Consider the following 27,542-nt stretch of genomic DNA (forward strand, 5'->3'; position numbering starts at 1 on the left):
CTGCCCCTTGCATGAGACCCGCGATGTTGTTACCACCCCACAGATACAAGCGCTGAGCACAAGGCAGCCTTTTGTCCGGATCTGCTGGATCACAGGGGCTGCACATTTCGCCACGGACTGGGCGTTTTCATTCCTCGCATTTCTTATGAGTGATGTCAGGACAGAAGGGGGGGCGGGGGGGCCCCTCTGCTTTGGAGGGGGAGGGAGGTGGGGCACAGCATGGCCACAGCTCCATGTGTTCCCCCCAAAAAAATTCTGGATATTGCCTTCCAGCCCTGGTGCCCCGAGGGAGGTATCGTTCCCACGCCTTGGCAGCTCACAGGCGGTGGGAGGAACAGTTCAGGATCATCTGGTTTTCAGCAAGGAGCAAGGGAAGCCACTGGCTGTTTCTTTTGTGTGTTGCATCTGGCATGGCTACTGACACCAAATGACGTGCAGAAGGCAGCTGGCTGGGCGAGAGGGTCTCACGCGACTCTGGTTGGGTCCAAGGTTGGCTGGGGCACAGCTGGGGCCAAAGTGGTGCCCCCCAGGCACAGACACAGCCCCAGGGGAGCTGGGGGCTCCACTCCCCCGGGGTCCATGCCCTGGTGCAGTGCCTGCACGGTCACACACTGTGCAGCTGTGCGGTGGCTTCAAAAGCAGCGTTTGCTGTGGAGCTAGAGCCTGCTGGTTGTGGATGAAGTGTCCAGGCATGGGGTATAGAATGGTTTGGGTTGGAAGGGATCCATATAGTTCAACTCCCACACAATGAACAGGGACATCATCAGGTTGCTGAGAGTCCCTTCCAAGCTGACCTTGAACGTTTCAAGTGTCCCCTTCAGCCTAGGATTGACCTTGGGTGGAGTTGGCTTTTGTTCCTCTGGCTTCTTCTCTTTGGCACCATCATCCCTGTTCTGCCACCAAAGTGCTTGGTGTCCAGCATCACACTCAGGCAATCCCAGGGACATCCAACAGGCTCATATGCATGTGGGTGGGGCGTGACATTTGGGTGGCAGAGGGCTTTCTCTGAAGTTTGTCAGTAAATCAGACGGGTAAAAAAAGAGAGAATCACTGGAAGTCAACCCTTTTTCAGAATGGATACTGGGGGCTAGGCAGAGCAATGTGGTTTTCTACGACCATGGAGATGCTTCGGATGAGACTATCAGGGTCCCTGCTCCCTTCCTTGCAGCAAAAGAAAGGAATACACTAGAAATGGCCATAAAGAGAGTGGAAAAATCAGGTTCAGCTGAGTTTCTTGTCATTCTTTCCTTCATAGCTGTCCAGCTCCTAGATGGTGAACCCATAAAGATCATTAATTTCTTTCCTTGCTGTGACTTAATTGTCTCCATTTGTATTGTACAGCACTCGTGCTGGGGGTGTATGTTTGCTTGCCCATATTTAGTTTGATCTCTACCATGATATCAAAATACATAAATTAAGTCTGGCTCTCGGGCTCTTCGTGGCACTGAGATCCTGCAGACTATTTTCTATCAGTTTTGTGCAAACCAGTACTTCAATAGGGGAATGCTGGGCACTGGGAGATAATGAGGGCAGCCTCAAATAATCCACAGTCCCTTGGGGTCCACATGACCAGAGGAGCTGCTCCAGGGGATCAGTTTGAAGGGGGAAAAGGAAATCTGAGGCAAAGGAATGAAAATAAACATTCTGGGGATGTAATTAACCAGGCTGGACTGCAGGGATGGGAACACAAGGGAAAGGGGGATGCAGAGGGAGGCAGTGAATGCTTCCTTGCTGCTGAGCTTCAACACATCCCCAAAATAACATGCCCTGTCCCCAAATCTCACTATGGTGAAGTCAATATCCCAAGGGATCCAGCAGGCAGGAGGCAGGTGCTTCCCAAAGCAACCCTGATCCTTAGCAGGGAGTCTCCCACATTTCTTACATAGAAGCCAGAAAGTTCATCTCCCTCTGAGAAGCAGCAGCAAAAGCCAGAGAGAAATTCCCCTCTGCAAGCATGACTCCAGAGCTGTTAGGAAAAAAACTACGTGAAAGTAGTTACAAAATAGTATTATGGCTCTTTTTGTTCACAACTGGGGCCTAATGGCGATGCAAAGGGTGCTCACACTGGCTCTGAGTGCTCAGTGCCCAGAACGACACATCAGGGTGATTCCTGCAAAAAAAAACCCCACCCTGCCATGTCTGGGTGGTAATTTGAGGCCCGGGACCTCCTGGGGAGGTGTCACTGATCTGAAGAAACACCCCAAAAATTACTGATTTCATGATGTGCACGTATATGCAGTCACCACAGGCTGAGGGCTTTCCCCATCCCTTTGCTTTCAGGGCTCTCTCAGAGCATCCCTGCTGCCTCGTGCCAGGAGAGCTCTGTGGCGATGGGACAGGCACAGGAGCAAATGCAGGTAGAGGTTTAACTTGAGTTTATTTATATATAAAGGAGATAACTGCATTTTGAGTTAAAACAAAAAAAAAAAAAAAAAGAGGCAGAGAGACATTTGAGATGACGGATGCTCCTGACTGGAAACATGAAGAAAGGAAAGAAACGGAGCAGACAGCAAATTCCAGTGGAAAACAGAGGGCAGGGTCTGTCCCACACTCCCTGCAAAGCAGTGGGAGCGTTACCGGTGTGAGGACAGGGATTCAGCAATGGCTTTGCTGCACGTTGCAGATACAACAAAAGGGGGAAAGACAGATCAGGAGAGACTCCATCATGATGTGCATTGACTTACACGCAACCAAAGTAGTCCAGGATTAACTTTTAGTTAATAACAAAAAAAAGGAAAGTAATTAGCTAACCAGGAAGATTTGCTTTTAGTGATAGCAAATAGATCTGAGTTTACAGTGATGTGATATGCACCAGGCGATGGCACCCAGATTCACCAAAGCTTACAGAGATGCAGCACAGCCTCATGAAGTGGCATTGCCCAGTATGCAGCAACTTAATGACAGCATAAAGATGTTTGGAAAAATATGTTCTGTGCCCAGCCTCCCTCTCTGCCAGTGGCAGAGGGATTCAAGAAAAAAAACCCTCTTCCCTGTGTATGGTATGAGGTGATGCTGGACTGACCCTGTGGGTGCCCCATGGTTGGGGAGGCAGCTAAATCATGGCACGGCTTTACATGTGAGTAGTTTGGGCATCTGAACATTGAGCACAAGGAAAGCAGAGGCCAGATACTTGCCTAAACGGCATTTGCCAGCAAAGTTGCTCCATGAAACTTGTGGACATCATTAATGCATTCTGGGGTGGGAAATTGTTGTGATTTTCTAGTGCTGTGCTCAAGATAGCACGCTGATGATCCACGCTGGTGTGTGTGAGCATTGCATGTGATGATGCATTTCAATGGGCTGTGCTTCCCCATTAGCTCAAACTTAAATCAGAAAAAAATCAGAGCCATATGGTAGTTCCAAATAGAGGCAAAACAATGTCTGTGTGTTTGGGTCTGGTATACTCAAATATTTTCCTAGAGCATTAGTTTTTAATTCTTACATCAGACCCACATAAGCAAACATAAATAGGATTTTATACTTTACATAATCCATCCAACTTGTGTTTGTTGTTACATATACTGAATAATCACTGCCTGCTGCTACATACAGGAGAGCTAATAATAAATATTAGGACACAAACTTACAAGTTAAATGAGCTACAGTTAAGTAGTCGATTAAAAGGACAACCATAATCTAAGGTTACAAAAGATTAAGTATTGCTTTTCTAATGTGCTTTTCTCCTTTGTTTCGTTTGCTCACCTGTCAGATCTACACTGAGAGGAGCGCATAGGAGAGCTTGGAGTCATTTGTGGCAATGTGTATAGATTAGGGGACTGTAAGCAGGCTTAATGAAGAGAATTACACACAGGGAACATATGCAGATAACTGACAGGGTTCATCCCCTGTGCGTATGGAAACCCAAGATATTGGCCCCGGCCCCTGCAGCGGGCAGCAGCAAGGCCGTGACAAGAAGGAGTCGTTTGCTCCTCGCTCCCCATCTTGGGTTTCTTCTTCCCACTTGGTCACGCAGAGAGGGACGGGCTCTGCTCAGCATGGGCTCGCAGGAGCCCTACGATGTCCCCGCAGGCAGCACGCTGGGCCAGCGACAGGGCCGAGTTACCGCTCTGCAAGGAGGGAGAAGGAAAAGACTTCACCACCTGCATCCCTGCTTCTCGCCCTGCCCTGGCCACCCCCATAATCCACCTAGCTCCATCCTCAGCTGCTCCAGTTCTTGGCCCCACCACTGCTAAGCAAAGCTGTTGCCAACCTGCCTGCTGGCAACAAATTTTCCTCCGCTCCCCAGCAAGCAGTTGGCCAGGGCTGCTTTGTACCCAGCTACTTATCCCCAAATCCTCCTTCCCTGCAGCTCATCCCTCATTTAAAATAAGCCACCATCCTGCAAACTTCCTCATGGTGTTTTGGGCTTTAACCTAAACTGTACAAAACAAAAGCCTTCCCTTGGTTCCAGTGCTGTCACACAAGTCTTAAGACAAAATCATAGTTTAATTAGAAAATAAATGCATAACTATAAATGCAGGCGCATGGCCTGTCGCCGCAAGCCCACACAGCTTTCCTCTGGCCACGCGTGCTGGTCTCAACCCAGCCCTGTCCCTCCAGAGAGGTGTCCAGTCTAACGGGAGAGTTAATTGCTGTTAATGCCTTGTAGCTGATTCCACATGTCCAGGATTTCATCCTTTTTTTTTTTTTTAGGTTTAGGGTTACACCAAGCCGGGCTCTTCTCCTGGTGCTCCTGCCCAATCCATGGCTGGTGCACGCGCTGCTGCTGCAGCCACCCTGCCTGCTGCACAGCAAGCACCAAAGCCAGGGGCACTGTCCTAGAACTGGTGCCCTGATTAGAAAGTGGACCAAAATCTGTACTTATACACTTAAAACCCACCACACAGGGATTTCTGCCTGTATAGCATGACCCCACGTGAGCTTTCACTGCCTGGTGGATGTGAGACTGTGAGTGGGACTGAGGTGCTGGGGACTCACCTTGTCTGTCAGTGCAACCTTGCAGCCAGGCTGGGCCAAGAGGAGCCTGACGATGTCAGCGTTGCCCTGCTGGCAGGCCAACATCAGGGCCGTCATCCCCTCCTCATCCTGCAGGTTGACGTCTGCCTGGCAGGAGAGGAGGGCTCGCACCATGTCATCGCGCTCGTGGCTGACCCCCAGCATCAGGGCAGTCTGGCCTCCCTGCAACCACATAAGGAAAGGCTGAATATCCCTTACCCACTGACCTCCTACAGTCCTGCTCATCCAGACCGTTATATACATTAATAATAATTAATGTTATTATTGCTTACGTAAGATTGCATGTTATTATTGCATAGTACATATATGATAATTCATACTATTATTGTGTATTACTGCATATTATTATTAAATAACACTGGGGATCTCCAGCAGGTATTGCAAGAGGTATCTGCTAACTTTGCATCACAGGCATGTGGAGAGTCCTTGCAGCAGCATGGCCAAACTGCCCAGCTCCCAGATGGCCCTTAGCCCTCTGGGCAGTTTAACTTAGGTCTAGGCTAACTTTTACAGCTGTTTGGAAAAAGAGCTGGCTGAGGACACTGCCATCTTTGAGACCAAAATATGTGACTGATGAAATGACTGCTCATCAGCAAGCCTGGGGATTCTCTACCCCATGGTCCACAACGCACCACTCCTCCCCGGTATCGCTTCTAATTATTTAGCTCAGAAAAACTGTTCTGCGAAATTGTCAGCCTTCTTTTAGTCTCTTCATTTTATGTAGCTTCACAGGGAGTTGGTGGGTGGTCACACTGCAACTTATCTGCGTTGCTTTTGTAACTTTTTGGAAAGAGCAACTTCAATCCAATGTCTACTGCTCAACCTGGTGCTGCACATGCAGTGTAACGAACTCGAATAATATCCCCAACCCAAGATCTCTGTGAGGGCATGATGCTGAGGGACATTATTCCCTTTTTTTCAGCCACAGCCTGAACTGGCATCACACAGCAATGGTCATAAACAGAAGACTAGAAGCTCAGCAGGAATCACTTTGCAGATGCCTTTGCCTGTGGCCGTGTTTTTAAAGAAACAGCAGAACTGTGGGGACCCACCTGGGCAGCTCGAAGGTTGACATCTCCCTCCTTCAGCAGCTTCATCACCACTTCCATATCCTCACCTGTTTCAGCGGTTGCCAGCGGGGTGAGCATCACCGCCGTGTAGCCAGCGCGGTTCTGCAGGTCCAAGCAGCAGACACCTGGCAGGCAACGCACCACACAGGGGAAGGATTCAGCCCAACAGTGAATCAGACAGAGGGAATGGGAAGCAAAGAGGGAGTTATAAAATTTGTGGCATCTTACACTCCCAGAAACAGGAGTTTCCGTAATTACACAATTATCTGTGTTAAATACCTACTTTTTCGTGAGCATAGCATTAAAGGACCCTTGGTACTACACATTGCTAAGGTTAATTACAATTGCTGAAACCAACTAAATTACCTTTGAAGACCACAACCAAAAGAAAAGGTGGGGGATGGTGTCGTGATTAATGCCTTAGGCACATGCCAGTAGTGGAGCTGACGGCTGTTCACTTTGACTCCTGCAGCAAGGGAGCAGCAGAAAGACACTCATCACCCAACGGGCCCATCCTAGCCCTACTTCTCCCACGTTTACCTTTAAAAGCCTATTTCCAACTCCACCACAAGGAACAAGACATGTCTGGCATATTGGGGCTCAGGTCCAGCCTTGTGCCCTGGGGACTCAGCCGTCTCAGGCACTCAGCAACAGGAGGGCACAAAGGGCCACAGCTCCCAGCGAGTCTGCAGCAACAATTGGGTTATAGATGTATATGATAATCTGCCATTTCCCTAACATTTAACAGATTGTCTGGCCCATGAGAAAAGGCCAAAGTGCCTTTATTCTTGCTGAACATGCGTACATTTTCCCTCCATAAAAGCTCAGCTGAGATTCTTCTTTCTTTGCAACATGAGCTGAAAGTTCAGTACTTTAAAATGGAGTTTTTCTGCAGCACTGTGGGGTTTGTTACACTTTCAGGGGTCTGATCCTCCAGCTCCAAGCAATGATGTACCATTTGTTTCTACAAGAAGCTGGAGGAGCCATTCCATCCCACCCAGACCAGGGCCATGAGAGACATCCCTTGGCCACAGCAACCCTAAGCCCTCTCCAAAGTCAGATTGCAAAGCATTCAAGATGTGTCAGAGCACTAACGAGCCTTATGTCCCTTAGGAGACTCAGCTGGGACCCCTGCCCACACCCACAGGACCAGGGCCAACCTGTGAGGTCAGATGCCAGTCTTTAGACCAACCTGCTGAGTAGACCTTGGCCCTACACTTGTCTGTTGGATGGACCTTGGTCCCATGCTTATATCTTAGATGAACCTTGGTCCCACGTTTGTCTCCTGGGTGGCTCTTGGCCCCATGTTTGTCTACTAGATGGCTCCCTTGCATTAAGTTGTAGCTGGTCCCTAGCCCCACCTTTGTCCCATCTCCTTTTGCTCAACTCCCTGGAAGTACCCTGGACTTCATTCACTGTTCACCACTTCTGGGACTGTTGATGGATTCTCGTTACCTGGCTCTGTCATGGTCAACCCCTATGGAATCATGCCCCATATGGAACCACGCCCCTATGGAACTTTCACATCCATATCAAACAAAAGCCATGATTGAGCGGAGTGCCTGTTCCTACCTGTGTCTAGCAGGAGCTTCGCAACTGGGAAGTTGGAGTGAGAAACACTGTAGTGAAGAGCCGTGTTGCCGTTCCTGTCAGCCAGGTTCACCACCATCTCCAGGAGCTGGGGCTGGAAGACCCCCAGAGCCTTGAGATACTCTGCAACCACCTCTGGGCTGGAAGTCTTGCAGCTCGACACCTGGAACCACTCCTGGCAGACAGTGCTCAGGACGTGTCGCTGAAAACACAAAGTTCTCACTGTTATTACTGGGTTAGTTATCCTGCAAACTAGATCCTGCCCCGGCTCCTCACCCCACGTCACTTTGTTCTGTGCTCTGGCATCACCCAGCTGGTATTTAGCATGTGGGTTTGGGATTACTGCTATAACTGTAGGGAGAAAGGAATTTCCTGTGGTAACTTGAATGAGTAAGCAGAGAAAGCCTTTATCTTCTGGGTTTTTTTCCCTTTTCCTTTCTTTATAGCTGTTCTAAAACTGACTGAGAGGTCACCTCGTTCCCCTCTCCTCACAAAGCTGTCCACAGCATGGTAGGGCACAGCCCGCAATGTGCCATCAAGATAATCTTTTCCATTAAAAGTAACAGAGAGTGGGAACCACATCTGAAATGGGACTGAAAATTATTTGTACCAGATGCTTGTCGTTTGTGGTCCTGATTTCTGAGAGGTGCTTGCTGAGTAGCTGGCAGCCAGCAAGGAAGTCTTCAGATGGCTTGCATCTAAAGGGAAAATACTTCTGTAAATCCACCATAAGAGAACTTGCAGGAGGTATTGAAGCAGGAAGGAGGATATGCAGTTTAGGGTAGAATATATCCAATACTTGAATTCACATTCTTAACTTTATGGACACAAGCTGTCCCATTGACTTAACACAGATTTTAGGCACAAAGTTAAGCACTTAAAGACGTATTTAAGTCCAGACCCTAGATCTGTATGGTCAACTTCAACTGTTACAACAAGCTTTATATGGGGGGTGGGGGATCTTATTCGTGAATCTGCAAGGAACTTTACTTAAGAGGGGAGAAATGAGCTAATTCTAACCAAATATGACTCACTCTGTGTTTTCCACAGTCAAGTGTAGAGCCTGAATCAATTCCCATTAGATTCTGTAGTAATTAGAAAAAAAAATTTAGCTCTTTAAACCTTTTCCCATGGCTACAAAGGTCAGTGATTGCCATTCCACCAAGCAGATGAGGCACCAACCCCAGCCTTGTGGGAGAAGCTGAATGCAGTGCCGTATGTCCTGTCTCTGCAGAAACATGATGGAAAGCATGACCTCTAGTTTCTGGTTACCTGTCAGCCTTATGCTCAGTGCAAGGTGCTGCTTCTGCCAATGGCTCCAGCAGGTCATCATCCTCACATCTCTCCTGCGAGGAGGTCCCTGAAGAAGCCCCCTCGCTTTCACCTTCAGCTTTCACCCGCGTGGTTTCCAAATCATCGGCTCTTCCCTCCATCTCACTCTCCACATCGCCATCTGATGGGCTGTCTTCGCAACTTGTGTCTTCACTTGAAGTCGTTTCGTAGCTATTTGAGGACACCACATGTTATCCACTCCTTCCCCATTCACAACCACAGGGCCTGACCAAGACTCATTGAAAACACCCACTGACTCCAATAAGCCTTGGATGAGTAACATGCAAGTTAAAAGGTTAAACCCACAGCCGAATTTGGGGTTAGTCCTTTTTTTGGGGGGCTTCTTAAGCCAGCAGGAGCATGATAGAAGCAGTTAATTAGCAGCAGGCAATGTTACTTCAGGGACTACTCAGCTGGTTTGGAGGAACGTCCATCGCACAAGCCCCATTGTGACCAGCCAAGGGCTCATGCCACCTCCCTGGTGGGAGCTGCTGGCACGCTGATGGAGAGCTCTGAGAAACACAGACCCTGTGGCAAGGCGGGACAGGCAGCATGTCAGCAACCTTGAGGACCACTAGACAAAAACTGTGTTTGCAGCTCCAGTATGGACTTGTATGAGTTCACCATTCGAGCAGCCCCGCTACAGACACCTCTCTTCTGATTGTCCAAAAGTATTAATAACATCTTCCACAAGGCAGAACATTTCACTCTGAAAGATCACGAAACTTTTCTCAAACTGGTCTAGATTCCTTTACTCACTACAAGTTGTACCCATTTCAGCAGCTGTTGGTAGAAGGAGCTCTACACAACAAGATTGAGTAATAACTGATGAACTCAACAGTAGCAGCCAGCAAGCTGGGAAGTCAAAGAAGCATAAGTCAGCAGAAACCAACATCGAAAGTTGTATGCATAGTTGTTTGCACAGCAAAGGGACAGTGCAATGTGTCCTGCCCTCCTCATGCCAGCACACGTGCTCCTCGGTAGAAGATGTGCCAGTGTTGTTCTTAGAGATGCATCTATAGCACACATTGATGTATCTAGTTAGCTCAAAGGCCAAAGAGCATCAGATACTGGATATACAGGAACTGGGTGTTGGAGCACAATGTAAAACACGTGTCTCCTTCACCCCAAGGTAATTCCTTATTTACTGAATCAATCTTTTCTCAGTCCCTGAACCAACTTTTTTTGGCCACCGCTAGAGCATGGAGGCAGGTTAGTGGTAACATGCCCACCCAGATGATGTTGACCTCCTCCAAAACCCACCAAAGCTAGTGGGAATTCTCCCACAGACCCAGCTGGGTTTTGGATGAAGTCCCAAAAGATGAGTGCACAGAGTGTCAGTCCCCAGGTTGTCCCTCATTGCTCTGAAAATGCCATCATCTTTTCTACAGAGTTACTTACAGGTTACCAGTGCTGGCTTGAAGAAGGAGGAAAAGAGGCTCCATTTCAAATGGCCTTTTAATCAAGAGGTTTGGAGGAGGAATGAGGGAAAAAAAGAATGACGACTTCAGCGATACAGAGGACTTCACATATTAAAAGGCAGTTTCATCATCTGAGCGGATGCTTACCCACCGTTTACCCCAACAAACTGAAGATTCTTTTTGGTCCCAATGCCTCCTGCATGGAAGCCGTAACCTTTCTTTTTCATAATAGATTTAAGACTTGTGGTTGGAGAGTTTTCTAGCAAAATACAAAATAATAGATTAATTCAATAGATGTGCCACAATTGTCAATGATTATTCCCAACCTCTAGCAACAAACTACAAACCTTAACCATAAGCATCTTACTTCATCTCAGGAGATGTTTTTTATGTCTTGTAAAACCACTGATGCACCTGGCCACAACCTGAACCTGCCCTGTCACCTGTAAAATACAAACACCTCCAAGTGATGCGGAATATAAATGAGGTGACTGGGAATTATATATGTATCCTATTAATATAAGTAGGTTTTTCTTTTGCAATAATCTTTTTTATCTTTTCCAATACTAATGTACTGGAAATCTATATAAATCACCTACACAAGGATGAGTCTTTCCATGGCACTTCCAACAGTCTCACCATATATTGCTTATAAGAAATAGGTCACATATATTTGCAAGCCCCTCTTGACAATGAACAGGCAGCCTTTGATTTTGGATTCTCATCTTCATATAAGCTAAAATTATTATTTTAGATGAACAGCTGTGAGTGGCAATAGGTCTCTTCCCAGCCTAGTTGCAGTTAGCTTGAACTCGTTCTGCTTCTGGTGAATTCCATGCTGATTTACCCCAGATGAGCATGGGTCCCATATTCTTGCAAACTGAGATGTCCAATCCAACTAAGAAAAATTGTTATTTGACGAAATAGTCATTGGTATAGCCTCTTTTGGAAGCTGATCCCATGTACAACTGAGCCACAATGTTTATGACCTACATAATTTTGTTTGCAATTTTCATTCAAGATCACATAGCTTATGATGTGCAGAGAGTTCCTTTTCTCACACATGTTTAGGAGGGGCTATTTCTGATCTGATCAATACCAATTATACCACATCACCCCTGTTCAGCACTCAAATAAAAGAGAAGAGCTGGCCTGGACACATTGAAAGCTATGCCAATATTATTTACCCAACTGTTGATAGTGTGTGTTCGAATTTTCCTTATCCGCAGGTCTTTGTGTAGAGTAGGCAGACAGCAATGAGTTTAAGGAATTAACTAATTGGTTCTGAATGGAGCTGAGCTTGGAGGCTGGCTGTTTAATAGCACTCGCTAACTCAGGGTAGCCATGCTCCAAACACAGCCACTGCTCCTGCAAAAGCTCCTGGATTTTTTTTACATATTGGCCGATGGGATCAACAGTAGGGAGATCTTCGTGGTCAGCAGGACCTTCCTCTTCCAACCTATCTTGAGGATTATCTTCACCCAAGCCTGCCTTGTTTTCTTCTGTATTCAAGCCAATTCTTGTTCCTTGACAGCCTTCTGCAGTCACCGTGTGAGCAGCAAGACTCTGAGTGTCATAATTATTCCTGTGATTTTGATTGTCATCGCTGAGATGCTCATCAATCTTCAGCTGGGTGCAGCACAGTGCATGAAGGCCACCCTCAATGTCAGCTTCACCAAAACGACCAGGTCCTTCTCCACTGACACCAGCGCCAGCGTCTGCCAGGCCTTGATCTCTCTGAGCACCCAGCTCCATCACCTGTGCGTTCATGTTGTCTGCTTTGCAGACGCTGCATCCCATGGATTTAGTGAAGACCGGGATATTTACATTGACGCCTTTATCATGGGCTTGCTTGGCCCCGGTTACCTGCGAGAGGTCAGTGTTCACCGCAGCATCGTAGCACTGCAAAGCCCCACTGCTCTGCCTGGACAGTGGCTTGGCCTCCTTGGTGTCCTCCCAGCCCAGCTTCTCTTCCAGCTGAGCTTTGGAGCTGGCCAGTAACTTAATGCTTTTCTCCTTCTCCTTGATCTCATGATCCTGCCGCTCCAGCACTGCCCTGATCTGCTCCAGCTCTTCTTTCTTCTTGCTCAGCTGCTCCTCCAGAACAGCAATCTGCTGCTTCAGTGTAGCAACCTCGCCAGGCTCTCCAGCATCACGAGGCTGAGGACCACAGTTCTCTTTGTTCTCTCCAGCTTGGACACTCCTCTCCTCCACTTCCTTCAGCACATTTGGAGCAACTGCACTTACACTTAACTCCAGTTCGCCAGGGTTCGTGTTCTCCTCTGTGAGCTGGAGGACACCTGGTAAGGTTGGTTCACCCCCTGCCAAGGTGGAACAACTGGTGGCATTGGCAGCATCACCCTCCTCGCCTCCGCTCTCCATCACCACCTGTAGCTGTAGCGCTGTGGGATGTTGGCTCTGCCACGGGGGCTGCATCTGCGCCAGCCCTGGGCTGCCTCCACCTAGATGCTCCTTCTGCCCTAAGGAGGCATCTTGCTCCAAGCTAATCTCCCTGGGGAGATTTAACATGATGCCGTTGGAGCTGGGCGAACGCAGAGCGGGGCGAAATGTGCTTTCGGAACCGCTCTGGTCATGGCAGTGCTGGGAAGGTGGCCGGAGGGGCGAGGGCACCCTCCTGTCCCCTGGTGGGGGATGGCCGGGTGGCAGAGCAGCAGGCATGCTGGAGGCTCGCAGTAGCTGTGGTCGCCCACGGAGCTCACCCTCCTGCTGCCCCAGCTCTGCCTGCCGCCACGTCTCTGCCAAAAGGGCTTTTCTCCGGTAACTCGGCTCATCACCCACAGGAAGGGTCAACTCATTGGGCAGCAGGGGACAGGGGTTCTCCTCCGCCCCCAGGGATGCCTTTCGCTGCGAGAAGGAGCCAGTCGCCGTCCAGCTCTTGCTGGGAGCAGACGTGCACCCACGGGAGTCGTTCTCCGGCAGGCTGAAGTTTCGAGGCAGAGTGCTGAATTTCGGCTGCTTGGCTTTCCGGTGGATGTGAACCCTTCTAATAGTGTTCCCTTTCTCGATGTCATCCACATACTTCAGGAAGTCCAGGTCCAAGTGAAAGCCGTACGGCGTCTCCAGGGAGTAGGGGAGGCTGCGGGGCTGCTCCCTTTCCCCATCGGGTTTGAGTGGCTGGACGTTTGCTGAAACAACCCAAAGAAGAAGAGATGATTGATTTTTGAAGACAAAAAAAAAATTATCAAAAAGTATGTTTAAAGCGGGAGAAAAATGTTACTGCTTTTTTTTCATCTCAGTTTCAGGCAGGTGGAAGGCTGCAGTTTGACACCATGGAGGCTCATGGTGAAGTTGCACAGAGGTGTAGCAACTTGTGCAAGGTTCCAATCTGGTTTGCCAGAGTTGAATCAGATAATTGTTGCAGCAAGGAAGCCAAAAATTTGCTGAAATCATGGCTCTAATTGGCAATTAAGCAAACAGCAGGTTTTGCAGGCAGAGCTCTATGTCTGTGTAAGTACAAAATGTTGCAAGACGTGCAATAAATCCAGCTCAAAACCAGAAGGTGCAACAATTACATTTTTTAAGGGTTTTTGTTTTGTTTAAACTTTTCTGTGCCATTAGTAATGCTATGCACATCAAGCAGGAAAATCATTGCATAGTTTCATATGCAAACACCAGGTCACAAATTATTCCTTGAAAATGATGAATATAGCAAGGGCAGGGGCCAGACCCAGACAGTGCCAGCCAGTGCTGCTTTACACAGCTGCATCCATGCAAAACACGTGCCTCCCAAGGTGACCAGCTGCACAGCACCGAGAGAGCTTTTAATGGAGGAAAATCACCACAAAACATGTACCGGTGTGTTTGCCCACGTAGCTATCGCAGACACGGCTCCAGGTTTCCTGGTTTAATACAACTTAATACAGCCAGATCCAGCCTGCAAAAATTTACAGCCCCCAAATTTCAGCCTTGAGGGTTCAAAGAGTTAAACACTTGTATCATTGCCCATTTTTACTTTATGCAGCAAGTTCATGCAATCACCATGGTTTGGGCTGCTTTGCACCTCTGAACAAGCAAGCCATGCTCGAAGAGGAGGAGCAGCTTGACTAGGAGAAACCAGGTTTCAGAGCTGCTCGTTCTGTCTCCATCCTGGTGCAGCAGCTGCATGGGGACCAGGAGAATTTGGCATGGCTTTCAGTGCTGCTCGTCACAGCACATCACCGAGATGAAGCTGCCTTTCTGATAGAAAGCAACACATGAAAGTCAGAGGAATGATAGAGGGAAAATATCACATAGGGCAATATGGCACAAAAGCAAAGCCCAGATGGTGGGAGCAGAGGAGATCTGTCCTGCCTAAGCACCACAGAGGACAGGAGAACAAGTATTATACATGCTCAACTGAGAGCTGTGACCATGTTTTTGCTGCAGTTTAGGAAGTCTGCATAATACATGAATGATGCATTTTGCATCTCCTAGCCCTAGCGCATACCTATAGAAAACAGGTTATTTACAGTATTTCTGGTAAGGAAATTACTTCTGGGCTTGGTTGTTCCTTTTTTTTTCAAGAAAGAAATGAGCAAACAATCATCCATAGCCTCCGTACCATCTGTCTTCTCCATGGTGTGGTCTAATCAGGCTGTCAGTTAAGCATCCTCTAACACGCTAGGGCAGATGAGTTGTTTCACCCTTGAAAAAAAGAAAGAGATATTTTTAATTTATCAAAAGGCTCAATCATCTGAACTTCATCTTCCCTTAAAGCCTTACACCTCTTCACAGGCCACCCCCCCTCTTACTTCCCATATTCTGCAGCTTGACTGTGTCTGCTAAGCACTTTCAAGCTGCTTAAATCAATAGCTCCTTTGCCAGTGGCAACAACTCATGCTTCATAAAGACATCCCAGGTAGTTGGTTCTTATAAAACATCCCCTGCGTTACAGATGGCTTTGACTGCAAGAGAGAAAGGAGAGGTGTTTGGGATAATCTCTGCTGGGCTTGAAATAAATGGCACAAGGACTCTTCATCAACGCCTGCAAGCTGGATATATCCAACATAATACATCTCTGAAAACAGCAAGGGATATAAACTATACACAGAAATGACTGGTTTGTCATCTTTTTTTTTGTTTTTTTTAATTGTATGATAACTACAGATTAAAAATTTATGTTAAATCTTATTCAGATGAAACCCATTATTTCAGAGCACATCCACATTCTTGTAAAGAATCTTCACCAAATTGCACTAAAACATGGACAAATTGCTTTCTTACTAGGGAAGATCTTCAGGCAGAGATCTACCAAAGCCTACATCATGGACTTCACATCCAGACCAGTCTGTATTAGCCTTCTAGCTTTTTCCTATCATGCTGACATGGGTGAGACACTCTTGAAGAGTGAGAGATTAAAGCTAGGAACAATCAAGAAATGTCCCAGATAACGTTTCTCTCCTCCATGCCCTTTAGAAAGACACAAGGAGGAGGCAGGCAAAGGTGAAGGAGGTTGACACAGTTGGACATCTCTGTAGAAGGCTTCCTGACTTGCATGAGAAGGGCAACATTCCTCAGAGTGAGAAGGTCTGCCTTTTAATTCCTGCTAATGAGGGAAAAAGTCAGAATTTCTTGGAAGGAAAGTTCCTTGTTTAGGACTTTTCTTCAAGTATCTAATTTGGTTCCTGGCTAGAGATAGTCCCACAGCAGCTTGGAAGTCCATCCCTGCTTCTCCAGTGCATCCCCAAGCTCTGCAAGACTTTCAAGAGCAAGACCAAGCAGCACAAAGCCTGCACTGACCAGCCCCATGCAGCTGAGGATATTGCCAGGACTATTTATTCCAGAATCCAGCTCACATTCATCTCATTGATCAAACTGTCAAGAGTCCGCTTGTAGTATTTTGCCTAAGTGAGGTCTTTAGAACTTCCAAAGCACTTTTAGCACTTCCAAAGCACCCACCGAACACATTCCAGACAACTTTATCCCTCACTTCACCTAGCACCATACTTCTCCAGCACTGGTCTTGTTCACTTTCTTCTTTTCTTTCCTGCAGTATCCACCATCTCTTGAGACCTCTGGTTCATTCACCATGTCAGGAGATTTGTCTCGTTGGTTGTCTCCACTCTGTAGCTTCTAAATTCCCTTTTTCTCATGTAATTATTTTTGCCTTGTCAAACTCATCTTTCTTTTTGCGGCAATACAAGATAACTGGATATGCAGTGCGGATAAGGATAGACAGAGAACAGCAGCGCTGCTGTTATTCTCTGCTAGAAGCACTGACATGAATCAGTTTGACTATAACAAAGACCAGAGGGAAAATTAAGCCAAATTCTGCTGTAACATTATTATAGGATGGATACTTCAAAAGATCAAAACTGTTTAAAGAAACAATTCATTCTGCCTTTTAGGTAGACAAGTTTATTGTCAATTTATAGCCCTGATGGAAAGTTTGGAGAGTCTGAACCCAAGGAGAACACCAAAACTCTCAAAAGTGCTTCCCGGGTTAGTACCTCTTCAATGCTTGTGCAGCCAGATGGCAACACTGATGCTCACCCAATGCCATGTGCATTTCCAAAATACCTTGACCAGCAGCCTCCTGACATGCTTTCCAATTAACTGCACTTCTATTAAGGGCTTTTCTTCCGTCTCCTCCTGCTAATAAACAATCTGTGCCAAAATGAATACTAACCTCTTTCTGAAATGTTATGTTTTAAATTTTTTTTCTGATTACAGTCAATTATAGAGCACTTATGAATCCCAGCTACACTCCACTCTTCTACTCTTCTAGGTCATTTTTTAGGGGTGGGGGGAGGGGGAGAAAGTCAGTGATTAGGATGCTTTTTAATATCTAGATCATTACATCTAATTGATTTATTTATAAGCTGACTGGATCCTAACGCTGCAGCCCAGACTGATACTACGACTTTTCTCTTTCGACCAATCTACTTCAAAATTGCCTTCTAAAAGGTTGCTGAATGTACCCTACAAACTTGCTGATATTCTCCCATCCCCCTCAGGACAACTCAGGCTTTGAGCCAAAACCACAGCTCCTTGGACCCCAGGGGTGCTCTTTGATATCTGTCTCTAATAAAAATGCAATTAAAGCAATGAAGTAATCTGCTGGAAGAAGCGTGCCCATACAACCAGGGTCCAGCCCACAGTTCAGGGCAGGGCAGTGCTTTTAGGTGGGTCTCCATCCTCCTAATACCTGTTATGCTGCCCCTCAAGTTTCATATTTGTTGAGTTTTCCCCCACTGCATAAAATTGAAGAATATTTATTTTCCAGTACAGGCAGGTGACATTGCCACATGCAGAGCATTCCTAATTTTCCCCATAAATGAAATTACATTGCTTTTCTCAAGGCACGAATAAATATATGCAGAAATAGAAATCAAGAAGGCAAATACAGAAGAAGGCAACAGCAGGGTGAAGTGGTTTTATTCCCTTGGGCAGCCCATTTGCAGGGACAACGTACTGTCTTTTTAAATAGCCCCGTCTCAAACACTGACTCTTTACAGTCACATTTAACCCCTGTTTTACTCTGTCCCACTTGCCATGCAATGCAAGCCCCCCCACCTGCTTCCCCATCCTCCCCCAGCCAGCAGAAAGGAGAGCATCATTACACCCCAGAAGATTTAAAGAACAAATTAACTGAACCACAAAGACAAATATATATGAACGTCATTCTCTGAGAACATCTTGCTAGTAATTTTAAATTGGAAACATTTAACCCTGCGCCTATAAATAAGAAGACAATTCATCCCTGCTGAGCAGTGTGTTAGCACAGTCTCATTAGCAATAACACAACATTTTTTTCAGCTCTGCCTGTCGTGTTCTCCTGCACTGCAGCAACGGCTTTAGCACTTCATGGTGAAAGGAAAAACTATCGTTAGAAAGGCATCTTGTCATGTTACCTTCTCATGCTCCCACTTTTAAACTCATGGGGGAGCAGAAGTGCTCGCCTCCCTCCAAGGCATCTTTTCCTGTGCTGAAAGCTGGCAGCGAAGGCTTCAGAGCAGCAAATATACCTTTTCCAGTTGTTAAAAAGTTGGTCAGCTGAGCAGTGACCTTGCTCGGAAAGCAAATACAAGTTCAAAACAAGAAGCGCAAAAGACAGATTAATTTCTAATAAAGCAGCCCATCGATCTCATACGACCTTACTGAGGACAGGCGAAGCCCTCCGTATAAAATGAGTTACTTCCCATAGCATAGTTAACTTTTCCACAAACCACAAAGTGCTAAGTGCTGCCTGGGCTGGCACCAGGATGCCTGCCTTATCAGGAAAGATTATTGAAAAGACAGTCAATTATTAACGATACGGTTCTAGTATACCTGATGCTGCAGGCTGCAGCCGGAGCTTGCTCTCCGCATGCTGCACCTCCCAGGCTGAATGCATTAGTTATTCTGCTGAGTGCCTCTCCCGAGGAAACGCAAGCAGCTGCTGCGATTAAAAGGCAGCATCTTTAGTAGAAGCCGCTGAAGGTCTGAATGTCCATAATTAATCCTGCCAAAGCCCCGTTCCCACGCAGGGAGCAGAAACAGCCCTCAGCCCTTTACCCTTCTCCCCACAGCTCCAGCCCCTCATGTCGCGTCCATCCATCCACTGCTCCCAGGGGATGCTGAACAGGATGGGATGATGCTGGGAAGGAGACTGTGCGTAACTGCAGCACTGGCAGAAGACGCTTGAGCCTCCAGCCACTGCAAGGAGGGACAGGCAGCCCCGGTGCTCCTGTGGGTGCTGGTGAGACCCTCCAAATAAAATGCTCCAGCCTTTTGCAGCGGGGTTATCAATGCAACCTTCAAACTGCAGGCAGGCAAGGCAGGCGGCAGCTCGCAGAGCAGCCACAGTGTGATTTTTGGGTAGGTTATTTGTGGCATGTGGCTCACTGGCGGGATAGTGCTCATGACAAGCCCCTGGGCTGGGATTCTTCCCAGGCATCCTGGATTGCTTCACCCCAGGCTGGCAATGGGAAAAAAACCTCAGCCTGTGCACTGAACTTGCAACAACTTCATGCTTGCAAAGGCAGAGTGGTTTAGACACTGCCTGGCTCTCCACATTCCCACAACGGGGCTGTGAACCTCTTTCAGGGCTGGGGAAGAAAACCTTGAAGTGCAGAGTTGTCCCACAGGGACCCAGGGGCTTTTGCCAGGGACTTGCATGATGGAACAGCACCAGCACCTTTCCCATCGCTTAACAAGCAGGGCAACCAAAATACTCGTGTTAGCAGAGAAAACCACATTTTGTCACTCTGTCTGCAGAATGTGGCTGCAGGCACTCCTGCAGGCTCACTGTGCTCACTCAACTACTACGTGTAACTTTAACAGATTACGTTTGAAGAAAAGCAGAAAAATTTTGCCTTTGCGGGAAACGGAACAGCTTGGACATGTAGAGAAACAGCAGCAGTTTGTCCTTGCTAGTGCTCCCCAAGGCACAGACGAGTTAACTTCTTACCCGAGGAATGAAAAATAACCCCCCATTTCAGCAGGCGGTTAAATGCCTTCTTTCCCATTAAATGCTGCCTTTCCCACATGGCTCCAGCATCCCACACCACACAGGGTCGTGACTCCATGTTGACAGATTTCTACTTTCACAGGCAATTGCTGTGTTCTAAGAGCACATTGGCTTATTTTCTATTAAATTCTTCTGGTTTAGTTAAGCTTGTGCATCTTTCCCAAGCACATTCTGTGGCTTACACCCTCTAGACAAAGCAGCACAATGGAAAAATATGCACATTTCTATATGGTACTGATTTTAAAGTAAGACTAAAAACACTGTTAGTTTTCCTACTGGAAAGACCTAGCAGGAAGCTTTTATTTGGAGCATTTCCTTGCTGAAACTACTCTCGTAAAACCTACAGCTTTTCCCAGATGTAATCCCCATGGGCCTGAGGAAAGTCTTAGAATCTCTGTCCCACTAAATAAGCTTTTAATCAAGAACTACGAATGACAGAGTCTAAGCCTGTTGGTGCTTGGTGGAGCTAGACTGGCTTCTGATGGCTTCACCCAAAGGGGACAACACAGGGTAGGAAATGGGGAAGGGTTTCACCTGGGCATGGCCTGAGATCATACTGTAAGCAAAAGGACTAAGGTCATGGGCTAAAATTGCTGCTGCTTTATGTTTCCCACTAGAGCTGTCAGGGAGGATTTTGCTTTGCAGTCTGCTCCCATGGATGACAAGGAACAGACGGCTCGTCCTGTTGGTCCCTGCCACAGCCACTGCTGCCTTCTAGGATGCTCGCAGGGATATAGGGCAAGCGGCTGCCTGCCCTCCTCTCCCTAAGCGGAACAGCTGCAGGAGGGCAGGTTTGGGGTCCACCTGCCACATCCCACCCCCCTCCACCACACAGACCAGCAAGGATCCTCAGTACCCGAAGGGTTACACTCAAACCTGCTCTATCCAGGCGGTCTGCTCGTTGCACAACAACCAGCTGAGCTATTATTGCAAGTGGACATACCAAGAATAAATATAGCCTCTCGGGGAATATTTGTTGTACAGATTTTTCAATTCTGTTTTCACTGCAAAAGAAAAATAATTCATTTCTAGTCTGCTGGGGGCATCCACACGGGTGGGATCTCCGTTGTGTGGCTGTGGAATGTGATCAGCTACCGGCTAGCACAGGCACAGGGAGGAGTTTCCTTCCAGGAGGAACATAGAAGTTTGAAAACTTTATGAGATTAAATAAATAAAAGGATAAAAACAGTTTAAAGTCCTAGCCTGCCTTGTGGTGAAGTTGTCATTATGTTTTCCAAAGTGAAAGAAAACAGAGTTTCCGCTGTAAGAGATCTGCATCCCCGGAACCCATAGCTGCCTTCCTGAGCGCATTCAGCATCAGCTCTGCACCCCACAGCATCCCTTGGAAGCCGCAACTCCGACTGGAGCAGGTGTGAGCACATGCTGGGCTGCCTGTCAGGGACCAGAAGACAGGTAAGCAAACCCAAAATTGAAGTGTGGAGACCAGATGATGTCTTAAGCCCCAGGAAGCCCACATCCAGAAAGGCAAGGTGGCAAGCTGGATCCACCCCAGCCTGGCCTGCACCGTGCATCCATGCATGGCTCAGCATCGTGCCTGCTGGGCAGGGTTCCCTCTCCGCTGGTATTGCCCAAATAAATGTGCCAAAGCAGAGCAGGGCCAGATTTGTGGATGCAAAACCAGTCATCATATGAGGTGAAAGATATGATGAGAAAAGAAACATAAATCTTTAAACTGCTCTGCAAGTAAAACGTCACATAGTCCAGATGCCTGCTTAAAATTAACCCTCCATCCCAGGGCCAGCAGATGGCTCTGGCACGTGGCACCAGTGAGGGGTGACCTACAGCTCTGGCCCCAGCATTTTATCACACCCCAGGTTGAAGCTCCCACAGCTGCGGTCTGCCTGGGGCTCAAGAGGGATGAGTGCCCATCGCAACCCATCAGCTCGTGCTTGCACTGGTGGAGAGCTTTGGGCTGGCCACTCACTGCTGTGCTCAGCTCTCCACCAGCCATCACCCATTCTGCAAAATTATTTACACAAAGTGGCAGAGGGGGCTGAAGACAGGGGCCTGCTCACATGGAAAACATCCTGGAGGTGTGTGGAGCCTCACTGGTATTTGAGAGAGTGTCGGGATCATGAGAAATTTGAATAATTAACTCAGTGCCACTTAATAAAGAAGACAACCACTTTCAAGCATAAGCGTGCAACCCTTGGCAGCCAGTGGTACTTAAACAGCAAACGGCAGTAATAAAGTTGTGTAGATACTGATTTTATTAAAGCTGCTTATTGCTTTTTTATAAACGTTGTGAACTTCCTGCCAGCACTTCCATTAGAGACAGGTCAAGATGAGACCTGGAGGTATCAGATATCCAAACTCTCACCCTCTTTTATGGCTTACTGGGAAGGGGAAACAATCACAGTCACCCTCCCCTCTGATAACCTCTTTTCCAACTGACCTTCAAATGGAACAGGCTGCCCAGGGAGGTGGTTGACTCGCCCTCCCTGGAGGTGTTTAAGGCACGGGTGGATGAGGTGCTGAGGGGCATGGTTTAGAGACTGGTGGGAATGGTTGGACTCGATGATCCGGTGGGTCTCTTCCAACCTGGTGATTCTATGATTCTATGATTCTTTCCAGCCACAGTCTTATAAAAGCTTTGGTTGATTATCATGATTTTATCCTGTGCCTTGAAAACTGTAGCATTTTCCCTAAAGTCTCCATTCCTAGAGCCAGAAGACTAGAAAACCCACCTGAAGCCACAAATCAAAAGCGCTTCACAGTCAGAAGGTAGACAAAAATCTGAAGTGCCTCATTTCTAATGTTTGCTCATTTTACCTCAATCTCACAAGTCTAGGGGCAGGGAGAAACTAGTCAAGCTCTCCTTTGGCTTCTGGTCTCTTCCAAGCTGCTATTTTTAATTTCCTTGACCTTGGAACAGGTCAAGCATTGCTGCCAAGATACTGAATAACTTCCATATGGTCAAAGAAGTTGGTAGCAATTTAACAGCAATGGGGTTGTCCGTGGCTTGACCAGGGCTTGGTGCATCCTAAGGGCTCCTGTGCTCATCCCACTTATGATCCTGAGCTTCAGCCCAAGCTGGGCTGGAAATGTCACCATTTCCTAAGAAAAAAACAGGATCCTTTGGGTGGTTTTGTAAGCTGGGTGTGGAATGGAACCATCAAACCTGCTTGCCAGGAAAAGCTCTTCCACTTTGCTCTTGCTCAGCTGTTTGCCAAGACTTGAGATGGATGGGGCAGTGCAGGGAAGGAAGTGTTACATCCTCTTGGTGCTTACTGAGAGATTTTGGGGAACTAGAGAAACTCGCCCTGACACATAAACAGGGCTTCCTAAACTCACCAGCCAGAGAAATCTCCAAAAAGTGCATTTGTGGTTGTGAAAGCCAACTGGCAGTCCAGTGTCTCTCCTGCCTTGCCCTGGTAAAAGTTCCTTCATCAACACCCGTCCTCTCCCACTGAAAGCGAGACTTTCAGGTGGTTTTAGGAAATGCCTCTTCTCTGCATGCCTATTTTTCTCCTCTTCCCTGGGCAACCACTGCTGTCCCCCATGGAGACACAGGGCCATTTCACATTAATTTCTGATCTAAGCCAACAAGACTGGAATTGATCACACGCATGACAGGTTTAAAAACCTCTTCAAACAGGAGTATTTATTTTTCAGGCCACGTGAAATCACTCTCCATGTTCATCAGGACCACAGAAGGGATGGACGTGCACCTTTCCTCCTCTGCTGGTGATTTCCACAAGGACGCTGGGAGCGCTGCAGCAAGCAGACACATTTCCTACTTACACATCTGAGTTATGGGGAGGGTTTAGGACATGGAGGCTTTCCTCCAGTTTTTTACCAAAGCTCAGGCTGCACATTGCTGGTGTGTTTTCAGCTTGCTTTCTTATGCTGAGACTCACATTCATCCCAGATGGACAGAAGAGGTGGCTGTAATGATGAATCGTAGATAATCACGTTTGGAAGACAGGAGCCACGGCATGTGGGTGGGTTTCTCGCCATATTTCACGTTTCTCACTCCATCAAATTGTTCACTTTGGCAGTATATTATCACACTGATGACAATAACTGCTTTCTCATGTGCTGTTTAAACCATGGGATGTGCAGGACTAAAGGCTTCCCGAGGCCCAGTGCCGGAAATGTGAATTCCACCGAGGTCTAAAATAAATATGGTTGAAGAAGGATGTCTCTGCAGCTGGTTCCTCCCCGCTGCTCTCTCCTAGCACTGGCTGTGTGCAAATGTGCATGGTCAGGGATTCCTGCCCCGAGCCATGGGCTCCTTCGTGCCCTCGAGCTGAGGGCAGAGCTTCACTGACCAAAATCTGCATCTTGCTGCTCTTCAGCAAGGCGGAGTTGTGTAACTCCATCATACAGGGCATTAAATGGAAAATACAATAACTGTATTAATTCTTTTCTCTAATAAATGGGGCCACCTACGTCCCCAGTGCTGCTCCCAAAGCTTCCTTGAAAAGACCAAAGAGTTGCCCAAGATTTGATGCGTAACAGTGATAAAATGTGACTTTCAGGATATTTGGCTGCCGTAAAACTGCAGAGGGAGGGACCTGAATTGGCAACGAGCTTGTGAATGAGCTTGTGTTCCTCTAACCACTTCACCTCACAGAATCTCAAAGCTGCTCCTGATGCAAAGGATGTTTTGAGACAAAACCTCTCCCTCCTGAAATGCACCCACGCCAAGGGACGTGGAGGCTGTTTGATAGAAAGCAACATCGCACTCCTGCTTGGCAGCAAATAAATACAATGGGGAGATATTTCAGTTAGCTGAGGACAAGGGGAGACTTTGTGACACCAAATTGGATGGCTCCTGCAGGAATGGAACAGCCCCAGCATTGCATGAAGGAGATGATTTCTGCATCTGGGAGACAAAACCTCCTCCATAACCAGACTTTCCAGAAAGAAGCCAAACATGGCCCTAGTTTTCCTATTTACCAGTGGTTTGGAAACTGCACCAGGAGACCAACAGCACCCACAGTAGCAAAAGGCTCTCACCCATTTCATTTTCCAGCTGCAGGATTATTTTAACAAGTCCATTAACAGATCCCTCCTCGACCACAGATTCCCCAGCCAGGTAGCTGGTCATCAGGTGCGCTGTCATTCTGGCACATATATTTATTTTTCAAATATCATAGACAAAGCAATAAATAATCAATCATAAACCCCAGTTTATGGGCTCCTCCTCTGATTTACCATTTCAGGAATCATTTTTGAGGTCAGCTTTTTCCATTAAATCCATCCCAAGTCACACAAAACACTGGGAAGACTGCAAAGCAGCTATGCCGGCAAATGCTGATTATTTTTTACCCTTCTCTCTGCCCTTTGCTGCAGTCACTAACCTTATCCTGCACTTGCAATGGTTTTGGGTGCTCATCACCTTCATTTTGACCACACAGTTAATATATTTAATTTCTGGTTTACGCTTTGGACAAAGGAAACCCTTCCCAGTAGTGTTGCACCCCACAGCAGTGAGGAAAATGAGATAACCCTGTAGGGTACAGTCCTGCTTCCATCTCTGGATGGTGAATACCATTCCCTGAGCATCCAGACCGCAACTGCCTCCATCCCGAAGTTACTTGGACTTGCATTTGAGTTTATTTAACCCAATTTCTGCCATCACCAATCATCTCACAGAGCATCCAGCCTCTTCTACAAAGGTCTCAGGCGAGGGTCTGTCCTGATGTGGCAGCTCCCTGTTCACACTCACTCTGCTTTCTTCCAGAGCAGAGTCAGAGTCTGGCCATGTATTTGCCTTAGAACTGGAAGAGATGACAAGCCGAACACCAGGAGCTGAAGAAAGTGCTTGCACAGGGCACGCCTGGTGCTGGCAGAGCTGGGCTGCTCAGAAATGCCCTGGCGATGCTGCCTGGAGGGAGACGCAATGCCCGTCCCTCCGCTCACTGCCAAACATGCTGCTGGGATGGCCCCTCTCTCTGCCCCACAAGGATGCTCAGCCCCGGAGCTCAGCCTGACCCCATTCTGCAGCCCCTCCCTCAACCCCACAAGGATGCTCAGACCCAGAGCTCAGCCTAGCCCCGTTCTACCGCCCCTCTCTCTGCCCCACAAGGATGCTCAGACCCAGAGCTCAGCCTAGCCCCGTTCTGCCGCCCCTCTCTCTGCCCCACAAGGATGCTCAGCCCCACAGCTCAGCCTGACTCCGCTCTGCAGTTGGACGGGACCAGCGGCCGAGCTCAGGGACCCGGAGCACGAACCTCTCTATAGACAGACATCGGTGACGGCGCCAAGAGTTTCTGTGTCGGGGCGGCTGGGAAGCCCGCAAGGGAGCGGCGAGAGGCTGGAGGCAGGCGCTGGGGAGGCCGGGGCTCGTCCGAACCGCATCTTCGGGGCCGGGGAGGGTTTCGAGTTCTGGCTGAGCGGCCAAACGCAACTCCGGCCGCGCGGGGATCCCGGCGATTTCCGCCGCATCGCCCGGGGCTGGGGGCCCTTCCCGGCCCTCACACGGTGACAACCGGGGATCCCGTCGGGGCTCGGAGCCCTCCAGCCCCCTCCCCGCGCCTCCGTCCCGGGTGAGTCCCGGTCCTGCCGCCCCCGCGGCCGCGCAGCCCGGAGCAGCCGCACAGCACCCGCGGGAGCGCTCCCTGGCATCCCCGGAGCACGTTCTGGAGCATCCCTGAACACTTTCAGAGCATCCCCCTACCCGCCCCCGCCCCGCGCAGCCTGCACGGCACCCTCTGACGCACCCTAAACGCACCCCTGGATCACCCCAAAGCACCCCTGGAGCACCCCAAAGCACTTCTGGCGCACCCCAAAGCATTCCTGGAGCACCTCAAACCACTCCTGGAGCACCTCAAAGCATGCCTGGAGCATCCCAAAGCATTCCTGGAGCACCTCAAAGCACGCCTAGAGCATCCCAAAGCACTCCAAAACACTCCTAGAGCACCCCAGAGCACCCCTGGAGCACCTCAAAGCACCCCTGGAGCACCCCAGAGCACCCCTGGAGCACCTCAAAGCACCCCTGGAGCATCCCAAAGCACTCCTAGAGCACCTCAAAAGCACCCCTGGAGCACCTCAAAGCACCCCTGGAGCACCCCAGAGCACCCCTGGAGCATCCCAAAGCACTCCTAGAGCACCTCAGAGCACCCCTGCAGCACCTCAAAGCACTCCTAGAGCACCCCAGAGCATCCCTGGAGCACCCCAGAGCACTCCTGGGGCATCCCAAAGCACTTCTGGAGCAGTTCTGGAGCACCCCAAAGCACTCCTGGAGCACCCCAGAGCACCCCCCGAGCACTCCTGCCGTCCCCCCAGCCCCCCACGGGCCCCGGCCGTACCTGGGGGCGCGGATCCCGGCGCGGCGGCCCCGCTGGCTCCCGCGGGCGGTGCCGGGGGCGGTCCCGGGGCGGGGCGCCTTTCCCGGGAGCGGGGCCCGGGGGCGGCCGGGCCGGGCTGGGCGGGAGGCTAGAAATCCGCTTTTTGGGGTGGTTTTTTTCTCTCGGTGTCGTGCTTTCCAACGCGTCATTCACCCTCTTCTCGCTCATCCCGCTTGCTCGGGGCAGGCGGGGAGGGGGGTCCGCGGGGGCCGGCCGGAGGGCTCCATCTTCTCGGGCTCAGCCCCTCGTTGCGGCCCGCTTCCCGTCGGTCCCTCGTACCTTCATGGGATCGCGGGGAAAACGTAAAGAAACCGCGGTCTGGGTTTTAGGTTTTGAGCCCCTGGTGCGCCTCACCCCGCGCCACTCGCTCGTCAAGCAAGTC

At 48.7% G+C, this 27,542-nt stretch overlaps 1 protein-coding gene across 4 annotated transcripts; it reads right to left on the reverse strand.

Moving 5' to 3' along the window:
• Positions 1-2,403: 2,403 nt before the first annotated feature.
• Positions 2,404-27,143, reverse strand: KANK4 (KN motif and ankyrin repeat domains 4). 4 transcript variants are annotated; one of them, XM_069861863.1, is made up of 11 exons: positions 27,122-27,143; positions 14,952-15,034; positions 11,578-13,536; positions 10,538-10,649; positions 10,371-10,424; positions 8,910-9,140; positions 8,248-8,335; positions 7,620-7,839; positions 6,030-6,172; positions 4,939-5,139; positions 2,404-4,067 (listed from the first exon to the last, which is right to left on the reverse strand). In XM_069861863.1, exons 2-11 carry the CDS (start codon positions 14,965-14,967, stop codon positions 3,966-3,968), a joined length of 3,126 nt encoding a protein of 1,041 aa, XP_069717964.1. In that variant the 5' UTR covers positions 14,968-15,034; positions 27,122-27,143; the 3' UTR covers positions 2,404-3,965. The 4 variants fall into 4 exon arrangements, with proteins under 4 accessions (XP_069717964.1, XP_069717962.1, XP_069717963.1 ...); XM_069861861.1 differs by lacking the exon at positions 27,122-27,143 and adding an exon at positions 18,662-18,945; XM_069861862.1 differs by lacking the exon at positions 27,122-27,143 and adding an exon at positions 15,614-15,748.
• Between the last annotated feature and the right edge of the window lie 399 nt (positions 27,144-27,542).

This window comes from Phaenicophaeus curvirostris, chromosome 8, assembly GCF_032191515.1.
Source record: "Phaenicophaeus curvirostris isolate KB17595 chromosome 8, BPBGC_Pcur_1.0, whole genome shotgun sequence".
NCBI lineage: Eukaryota > Metazoa > Chordata > Aves > Cuculiformes > Cuculidae > Phaenicophaeus > Phaenicophaeus curvirostris.

Coding starts and splice junctions, on each gene's coding strand:
- KANK4 (XM_069861863.1), bottom strand. Junction 10,650..11,577: donor CACACACTATCAACAGTTGG/GTAAATAATATT, acceptor GTATTTTGCTAG/AAAACTCTCCAACCACAAGT. Junction 6,173..7,619: donor GAAGCTCCTGCTAGACACAG/GTAGGAACAGGC, acceptor GTTGCCTGCCAG/GTGTCTGCTGCTTGGACCTG.